The sequence below is a fragment of the Alosa alosa genome, chromosome 13, assembly GCF_017589495.1.
Source record: "Alosa alosa isolate M-15738 ecotype Scorff River chromosome 13, AALO_Geno_1.1, whole genome shotgun sequence".
NCBI lineage: Eukaryota > Metazoa > Chordata > Actinopteri > Clupeiformes > Clupeidae > Alosa > Alosa alosa.
Window position 1 is genome coordinate 31,473,497 of NC_063201.1, and position 10,000 is coordinate 31,483,496.

Sequence of the window (10,000 nt, forward strand, 5' to 3'; positions counted from 1 at the left end):
AACATCCAAATGACCTCTCAATTCATTAACACTCATACTGCATTAGTGTTGGACTAGCCGTTGGCTGGACGTTGATGCTGTCTACCTCTAACCTTCCTTCCTTCCTTCCTCTGTTGTTGTCTCTCTACTGTCCTCTCGGCTGCCCCCCACCACCCCACCCCGGCCCAGGAGATGCACTTAAACAATGTCTGCCGTGTCTCTGAGGCAGTGTATTGTCCGTCACAGCAACACAAGAACACTCCTTCACTCCTCACACACACACACACCCAGCACGCCAGACACAGGAAAGCTCTCACAAGTCCCACAAGGCAAAAGGTGTGCCGGGGTCAGAAGCACACACACTCTCACTTACACTCTCTCTCTCACACACACACACACACACACACACACACACACACACACACACACTCATGTGTGGACACCACTCATATAGACTCTCCAATGGAGACCCCACACCTTCACACATCCTCAGCACCTTCAGAATTTGGTCTTTATAACTGTTTTGTGCACTATATGCTTTCTACTGACTCCCATAACCTTGAGTTTTGTGTGTGTGTGTGTGTGTGTGTGTGTGTGTGTGTGTGTGTGTGTGTGTTCATCCACATGTACTTGTGTCTGACCTGCACAGTGCGGCTGGAGTTGATGTGTTCCTGGTGGAGTCTGTCCCATTGTCGACATCTCTGAAACTAAAACAGAACCATAGTGAGTGAGTGTGTGAGTGTGTGTGTGTGTGTGTGTGTGTGTGTGTGTGTGTGTGTGTGTGTGTGGAACAGAGGAAGAACGCTAATCTATGAAACTCTACTCCAGCTAAAGAAAAGGAGATCTGTTGTTAACACTTGGATATTACAATTTTGATTAATTTATTTACCACAAGACTTGATTTCTTCAAACTGACACTTGCATCTGCCATTTCAACACCACTGAAAACTTCCAGTTGTTCCATTGCACTTTGGGTATTGGGTTAATTCCTGGCGTCACTCTGATTGATTTCCAATTGATCTATAAATACCACAAGATGTGAGATGTGTCCATACATTCATATTTTGTGGTATTGAGGACTGATCAATCAGTGAACAGAGAGAAGTGGTCAATGTTGACTCTGAACCCTGACTCAACCGTTTACTGCTGCCTTTGACAGATGTCTAACAAGACCATTGAGACCTATTGATTATTTGACAAATTGATGGAAACTGGGTAGTGTTAAACTGTAGTAAGAATTTGATGAGGTCAGATTATATGACTACGTTTTATGATTATCTTTTTTTAGAATGCATTTTTATTGAATCCACTTCAGTGAAGTTGTAGGACTTATAATGCACGTCCATTCCCTCTTGTCCTAATAACAATAATGTGTCTCTTTCTGTGAATAGGGAGTTATTCCCTTGCTACCATCTCTATAAGTGATGTGAATGCATTACTATTGGTGTCCCCTGTAGTAAAGCATGCATTGAACCCCAGCCTGTTCTTTGGAACCTCTGCCCCCCACACACACACACACCGCCCCTCATCTAACCTCAGGCAGGATGGTGTACTTCCACTGGCTGCAGTCAGCTGTGCTGATGTCAGAGCAGTCCCCCACATCCACCACTATTTGATCATCGCTTCCTGACCCCCTTACCTTGCCTAAACCTACGCCCACGGCTAGCTGTGGCAATGTTATAGGCACATATTTTACAGCGCATCTGACCCTTCTCAATACATAAAGTAGTAACTTTAAAGTCTAGCTTCAGACTGTGTGAGTCTCAGCGTTTCTGTCTGCTCCATTAAAACATTCAGGTGTTATCAGACAAGAGTGACTAAGACTGACTGACATACTGTTTATTTAAAGAATTGTTAATTTGAGAATGTTTAAATATGAATGTCATATGCATCTCAGCCAGTATTGGATTGACATAATCCCTACAGTCGAGCATTTGTGTTGTAGGCTAGTTATCTTGAAGTTCTTTTTTGTCGGTCAGTCTACTAGATTTCTGGAGGTCACGAGGAATTTGTGTGAGCACAGTTTATCGGTGTTGTTTTGATGTTGTCAGTCTGTAGACTGCCAAGGCTGTAGGCTACTGCATCAGTTGGCTGCCCGTAGCAGCATAGGCCTATGTATGTATATCTTCTGCAGTGTTTACTCTTTCTATGTGAGTTGGAGCGATTGGAAGATTGTGAATGTCTGGCGCGTACCTTTTCTATATTGTGTTGATGTTGCTGAAGTCTCTGCAGATCGGTAGGAATAGCCACTTTGGTAAACTTATGGATGGGCGGTTCCAGGCGCCTGAGCGGCAGTTTGCCAGTTCCCTCCGTCATGGCAGCAAACTTTCGCTTACTCTTATTCCAGCGTCAGGACAATGATCTTGCTCTCATGCTAATCGTCTTGTGAAAGTGAAAGACGAAACGTTGGTAGAGCATACTACACCAAATCTTCCCAAGTCTTAGAAGAAGTAAAAAAATAAAAGTTATGATACAGACGATACCTTAGTCATAGGTAGCAGCAGCGTACAACTTATGATTGTTTTGGCTAGTGAGGACCCATATGCCAGCCCAGACAGTGAGAGAGAGAGAGACCATCGGACTTGTTGACTTGCTAATGTTAGCTTGTAACTGTCTGGCTCCAAGACATTTATACTCACATGATCCAACAACGGGATAAACCGCTAGGGAAGAACAACCTCACTGAAGAATGGCAGCTGACAGCGAAATACAACAAGAAATGACAAACCAATAAACTGCATGTAGAAGATATCACAATTCTTCTCTTCTAGAGCAGGTTGCTTTCTGGCGACTGACAGCGATGTAAACAATTAACTTTTTCCGGAATGTGCACCAGTGAAATGTTTCCGACGTAAAAAACTGCACATAATTCTCAAGGGTGGTGATATTGAAAAAAAAGAACAACCAAAATGGAAGTAGTTGCTCACGCCTACCGCACAAGTTTAGAAGCAGTTACTATTCTGTTGGTTATTTATTTCATGTTTTATTAAAAGAGGGATTATTGTTATTAATATTTAACGCTATACACTCTGGTTGATATAATGAATTAGTAATGAATTCTTCAAATAGCAATGAATTGACTTCCACTATAAACAACACACACACAAACACGCACGCAAACGCACACACAAACGCGAGCGCCCGCGCGCACGCACGCACGCACGCACGCACACACACACACACACACACACACACACACACACACCTATACACACAGACTGTGTCTGATCAGTGTTTCCGGATTAAGAGAACACCAACAGATTAACCACATGTGTGAACTGAGCCATCCGACTAATCTTACCTCCTTTGTGTGTGTGCATATGTTAGTGTCCATATGTGTGTGGATTCCACTTGGCCCTTTTCAAAGTAACCTAGTAGGCCTAATAGCCACAATAGCCTAATATTTGAAAAAAGTTTTTTTTTTGTCTTTTCACCAAGATAAGTGTGTGTGTGTGTGTGATGCACTCAGACACAGAGGTGGAAGATGGTGGGAGGGCAGACTATCGAGAGACAGGGGGTAGATTTAATGTGGCTATAGTGAAACAGGTCTTTTTTTTTAGCCCTCTCTCTTTGCAGGTGAAGTCCCAGTAGGTTAGCCTATGCGTGCTGATTTGTGTGCTAAGGCTTAAAATATTGAGGCCATGTTCCTTTATTAATCTACACACCCGCACACACACACACACACACACACACACACACACACACACACACACACACACACACACACACACACTGACTGTAGACCACATATCTTGATATAACTGTGGTTAAAGGTTACTTCATTCCTCATCATTGATTTTAAAATTGATCATCTCTTGAAAGGCTATGTAACTAGCCAAAAGTCCTATGATTCATCAGTTCAGTTGTAAGATCTGATACCAACAGTTAGTGATGCAAGAAAGGAGGGCTGCTCAAATGTTCCATCTATTTTTGTCTTCAGTCTTTTTAAAATTCAATTGCCCATTTGGCTCCATATCTAAATGCCACAAGTCTGAATGCAATAAGTTGTGCATCAGTGCACAATAGCATGCAAACCATAACTTGAACAATAAAATGGTGCATGCCTCCCACTGACCATCGCTATGCAAATTGTCACCTACTACAAACCACATGTTGTTTTCTTTCTTTCTTTCTTTTTTCAGTCTTTCTTTCTCCTCTTTTTTCATTCTTTCTGTTATCCATGTTGTTGATTTCTGTCTCTGCAATGACATTTCTAGCTTGAAGCGTCCCATAGGTTTATGACCTTATAGGCTACTTCTGACCTGCCTCTATTTTGTCAGCGAGCTAATGTAAGAAAGAATGCAATTTTACATGGTTAATATCGCTCATACACTTAATTCCTGATCAGTGTGCTTTTCCAGGCCACCAACCAAGATATTGTATAGCCTACGGCAGATGATCTTGTCCTCAATCATGCTGCAAGCTTACTATCCATTGGATAGCCTGGGAAAAAGCATTGTGTGGCCTGGCCTAAATGTTGCCTAAATCTCTTGTTCCCATGCAGCATGCCAATAAAACTTCAGATGAATTCCATGCATTGTCCATTAGCCTACTGCAAAGATTTACAGATACAGTAGACTATGTAAAGAAACAGACAATTAGCCTATTTGATGTCATGAGTTTGAGCTAATTTGATTTAATTAGCCTGTCCTGTTTTTATTCTTATTCATCATTCTAGATTATATCATGAAAAAGCAGGAACTAAGCTCCAGACTGCAGCGCTGACATCCCTAATAGGCCTATTCAGTGTTCACCGGAAACAGTAAGATCCTCATATAACGTGGTGTTGTCAAGACAGCATTCGGGAGAAGCGGTCTGGTGTTAACCAGGCTCCGGTTCACCAGTTCGCCCATCGGAATGCTAAAGCATGTTCGACTTGGTAGCTGGCCATGGTCCTGGGACGCCTGCCCTGTAGCGGAGTTCGTGTGTGAACGATGTCCGACAACCCCCTGTTAAAAGAGAGCTATAGGCTCATATGAACTTAGTGAAAAGCAATAGGATGGGGAGGAAGTGTGATACTTTCCTACACCGGTGCGCATGACGTAGAAGTGGACAGGTAAGGAGGGTCTAAGCAGAAGTGGAAGACATTCCTTCCAAAATTCGTTTTTGAACACAATTTAAGGGCAGAGGCCAGAGAGTAGCCTACCTCAGTAGGTACAAGTCTTTTACCAAAATGGATATGACTAACATTTGCATTAACAGATGAGATGCATTCAAACCATCACTCTACCGAGTCTTCGTTTTTATGGTAATGTAAAAACAAGCACTAGATATGTGCGCATCATGAAACACAATTTCTACGTAGAGTGCAATCATCTATTTTCAGTAACACTCAATTACACTATAATTTATGACCAAGGGTTTGGCTTTGCTGACCCTAATGATCTGCTGTTCGTCTTTCTACAGATTCTATTGTGTTTAAGATATAGAGGATAACAGCTTGGCAATTTTTATAAATAATGATTGATCAAGACTGAGAGAGAGAGAGAGAGAGAGGAGCGAGAGAGAGAGAGGCTGTAGCTCTGTATGTTCTAAAATGTCACCATGTCGATCGATTTGGCTTAACGAGGGCTGGGGGTCTGATCTGATCACACACACACACACACACACACACACACACACCTGAATCTAATAGTCCCCTATCAACACTGCCAACGTCTCACATCCATCTATTTAATACCAGCCCCGAAGACAGACGTAAATGCACACACTCACACGTGTGCACAAACACACACAACATACACACGGACCATCTTGAAAGAAAAACAGCACAAGAGGCAAGACTGAAATCATTTAAACTATTTTATCATGTCAAAGTGCTGAGCAGAACCTCCAGTGAAACAAAGAGACAAAAATAAAACCAAACCAAGAGACAGTGGATTTTTCCCCCCATTTCTTCTTCAAAAAAGAAACAAAATAATGCACAAGTTGTACCACAATAGTTGAAAAAGGCTATCAGATATAAACACTTCAAAATATTCGTTTTTTTTGTGTGGTAATATATTTATATATTTATATAGTTTGAATCTGTCTTGGGTGGGCTGTAAAGAGTTCTCTCAGCGCCGCAGTCTTTTTGCAATAAATACAGGCAAGCGCAAACACACACACACCCATGCACAAACCCTTTTCCTCTTCCTCTGTACAAATCAAAAACAACAAAGTCCTCATTGGCAATAATGGCATCAATGATATAAACATACAAAAGACATATTAATGCGGAATGTATCACCCCTTCTTTTCACCCTTCCTCCCTCTCCTTTGTCTCCTCTTGCTCCCAATCTCTCGTTCGGTCTCTTTCTCCTCCCTCCTCTGTTCCCTCCACCCCTCCCTCTTTCCCTCTTTTCCTCTCTCCGTGTCTCTGTATCTTTCTTTAAGTGCTCAGCCACCACCCCCCCCTCCCACTGACTCACACTGGTGTTCCGTCGTCTTGAAGCCCTACATTTTTTCTGCGTTTTTATTTCACGTCTTATTTTCAATATAAAAATACTACAGCAAATTCAAGTTCTGAGGAGCTCCGTTGTCGTAGAAAGGTTAGCGCGGCACAGCTCAGTGCTGTGCGCTGTCTGGGGTTGGCCCCGACCTTTGGCCTTGCGGGCAGTGGCTCTAAGGACGGAGTCTTAGTATTTATGTCAGCTAATGTCAACTACAGAGCTGGAATTGCAGTGTGATCCTGTGGGAAAAGCACTTCAGAAATTGCACTTATACGCAGGAGCTGTTCACTACCCTCTCTGCCTATGCTCTAAGAACGTGTGTTTGTGTGTGTGTGAGTGTGTGTGTGTGTGTGTGAGTGTGTGTGAGTGTGTGTGTGTGGGCATTTTTTGTATGTCGTTTTTATTTGCATGTGTTTATAACTGAGAGTTGCGTTCTGTTTTGGGCCACAGTACAAGAACACACGCGTGGACAGACACTGTGTAGTCTCCTGCAGAAGGGGTCCCTGTCTGAGTATGAGTGATGAAGAGGGGCTTGTGTGAATTTGAGTTGTGACATCAGATTCACACTGTCTAGGCTCAAACTACACACTCATAACACATGTCTGTGCACATACCCACCCACCCACGCACACTCCGTCGTACCAAGTATAAGAAATGTTCTGATTGTTTTGTTGTTGTAGGTTTGTTTGTTTGTTTTTTTTTCCGACCAATATTGTACGTCCTGTGTGCGTATATGGGAGATCATGGGCATTGTAGTGCGACCTCCTTCCAGATAAAAGTCCTGTCGTCCACAGCTAATTCTGCTGATGATGGCACCCCCCCCGGACCATCCGTCTGGAAAAGTGGGCGTGTCTTTGCATTTGAACGAGCGAAGGGCTCTAATAGGGCAGTGTATCCAAGAACCTATCGATGGCTGGAGGGGGAGGGACCAAGTCCTCGAGCTTCAGGTAGAAGATTCTCTGGAGGCCCTGGGTCCGCTGGGTCCGAAGCTCAGCCCTCACCCCCACCACGCGGCTCAGCGAGGGGGGAGCTTTCCCTGCTGCCGCCCCGCCTGCACTGGAGCCGAAGCCCAGGTGATCCCGCAGAGAACAGAGGACCTTATTCTGCAGCTCCTCCACACGCTTCCGATCCTTCAGACCAGGACACTGATCTATGGAAAGAGACAAAGGATATATTTAATATTTGTTTGTGTATGGCAACAAACATACTTTTAAAAAAAATAAATACTTAATGCTGTTCAGTACACAGTATCGTTTTTGTGTCTAATAAAACATGCTTAATTTGAGCTCAAACAAATTAATAATTGAACTATTAGTAATTGAACTAAACTGAAACGGGGCAGAGAAAAAAAGGAGATTTCAGTTAGGAGCAAGATGTAGAAAGAACTCATAGGAGTAAAGATATGAGACAGTGAAAGAATGAGAAAGAGCAAAGAAGAGTAAGATAGGGAGAAAAGATGAAAAGATAAAGGAGGATAGAAGAGAGATACGAAAGTGAAACAAAAAACTGAATTGGCGAGAGTATAGTAAAGGCAAACACACGGCTTACAAAAACAGTCACACACACACACACACACACACACACACACACTGAGCCAACACGCGCACACATGGCCCGTCCTCTCAGGCTGACTTAAACACAAGTACTTGAACAATTAGCTGGATTATTCTGGGTGGTAAGCAGACAAGCCCCATTAAGAGCAAAGCTAATTGAGTTTCCCATGGCAACCCTGCAGCCTGGACAGCTACTGGACACACACACAGACCCACTAGGCATTTAATGTGAGGCCAATCTATTATGTCACATACAGACACACACACACACACACACACACACACACACACTCATAAACATACACACTCAGCCACTGGCTCCTAAATGTGAGACTAATCTATTCATCAGCGAAGGAGAGATGGAACGCAGTGTCCTGACCACACACACATACATACACTCACACACACACACTCCACTACATTTCTCTCTTGTCCATCCCCCTAGACACACACACACGCACACACCAGCACATTTTGTCTTTGTATAACTAAATCCAAATCATTGTTAACCTCATACAAACTAACTAAAATGCCTCAAGGAGATTCTGTGTGTGTGGCAACCATCAATGCTCTCTCTCTCTCTCTCTCTCTGCCGCTCTCCTGCAGAGTGGGATCAATGGTCCTCACAGCTGACACTTTTAGGAGGGTCGATAGGCAGAGCGAATGAGGGAGAGACAGAGGGACGGACAGATCAGAGATGGGGTGGAGGAGGAAGGAGGTCTCGTCTAGTGGAGCTCTCTGCTGAGTGCTGTTCAATTCCTCTACAGAGCTAAGTGCTCTCCAAACACACACACTTGGGCCCCTGAACGTGCACATATCCTGCACTGATATTGAAACAGTTTCCACTCCCTCAGCTGGGTTTGGGAGCACGTTTGTGTGTGTCTGTGTGGAGGTGGCATGTTCATCTAAAACTAAGCCTCTAATCATCCCTGTTTACTCCCCAGAATCTGCATAAATCTGATGTACATATAATCTCCATATAGATCAGAGTAAGCAAAGAATGATATGACATCAGGCTGGTGTGTGCGTATGTGTGTGTGTGTGCATACGTGTATATCCAGTGTTGGAGTTGAAGAGAGAGAGACAGCGAGTTTTATGTGTATCATCAGAAACATGTTTGTGAGTGTTTGGATATGTGTCTGCATAATTATACACAGAGAAATACACATACAAATGGCTTCTAAGTGTGTGTGTGTCTTTATTTATATATATATATATATATATATGTGTGTGTGTGCGTGTGTGTGTATGTGTGTCTGAAAGAAAGAGAGCAAGAGAGAGAGATGTTTATGGTTGATCTTGAGCTGGAAATAGACTAATTCTCGATAAAAGTGTGTCATAAAGCTCAGTCTATGGGCTGCAATGGGTGAAAACAAAACCACGTGGTTGTACTTGTTCGCTGAAGATGTCATACAGTACAACTATTCTGATGAGCTAGACAAAGTCGCAAAAGTGCTTAATGAAAATGCATAAATGTCAGACATATTTGTTCAGAGAGAGTGGTAAGGTTTTAATTATAGTATTTGCATGGCTCAAACAAAGTTGTTTTCCTCCCTATGTTGTGTTGAGTGTGTGGGTAAGTGTGATTTTGTGTATGTGTGTGTGTGCGTGTGTGTGTGTGTGTGTGTGTGTTGTGGTGGTAGTGTGTTACCTGTGAGCAGCACCAGGGCACAGAGGCAGCTGAAGGTGGTCAGGTCCAGTCCAAGGCTCTGCAGGTTGGCGCTGAAGTCGCGGATGGAGTCCAGCCACTCCCCGAAGCCCCGCAGACACTGCTGCCGGTGCAGCACCAGGCCATTACACAGCACCAGCTTCTCCTCCGGCAGCACCCACCTGAGAGAGAGAGAGAGAGAGAGAGAGAGAGAGAGAGAGAGAGAGAGAGAGAGAGAGGTAAATATTTTATTATCTCTGTGCTATTAGGTACCAGGTTCAAAGTGTCCTTTGATGGAGTTCAGAAGATGTCTCATCTTTTAATTAATCTGCTTAGTCTGTTTTCCTGTGTATGTGTGTGTGTGTGTGTGTGTGGGAGGGGGGGGGGGA

General features: G+C 43.5%; 2 protein-coding genes across 5 annotated transcripts in view; both read right to left on the reverse strand.

Moving 5' to 3' along the window:
• Positions 1-2,812, reverse strand: part of stx17 (syntaxin 17) — a 10,051-nt gene extending 7,239 nt beyond the window's left edge. The window contains exons 1-3 of one of the 4 annotated variants that reach the window (XM_048261794.1): positions 2,619-2,812; positions 2,173-2,361; positions 621-686 (exon numbers count right to left, since the gene is read on the reverse strand). In XM_048261794.1, the coding sequence (XP_048117751.1) occupies positions 621-686; positions 2,173-2,295 (189 nt within the window). In that variant the 5' untranslated portion in view covers positions 2,296-2,361; positions 2,619-2,812. Of the gene's footprint in view, positions 1-620; positions 687-868; positions 1,000-2,172; positions 2,420-2,462 lie in introns of those variants that run through there. The other 3 variants (XM_048261791.1, XM_048261792.1, XM_048261795.1) reach the window with 3 other exon arrangements.
• Positions 2,813-5,763: 2,951 nt separating this feature from the next.
• Positions 5,764-10,000, reverse strand: part of nr4a3 (nuclear receptor subfamily 4, group A, member 3) — an 18,849-nt gene continuing 14,612 nt past the window's right edge. Inside the window, 2 exon segments of the mRNA XM_048261789.1 lie at positions 5,764-7,560; positions 9,615-9,793. Of these exon segments, the coding sequence (XP_048117746.1) occupies positions 7,289-7,560; positions 9,615-9,793 (451 nt within the window). The 3' untranslated portion in view covers positions 5,764-7,288.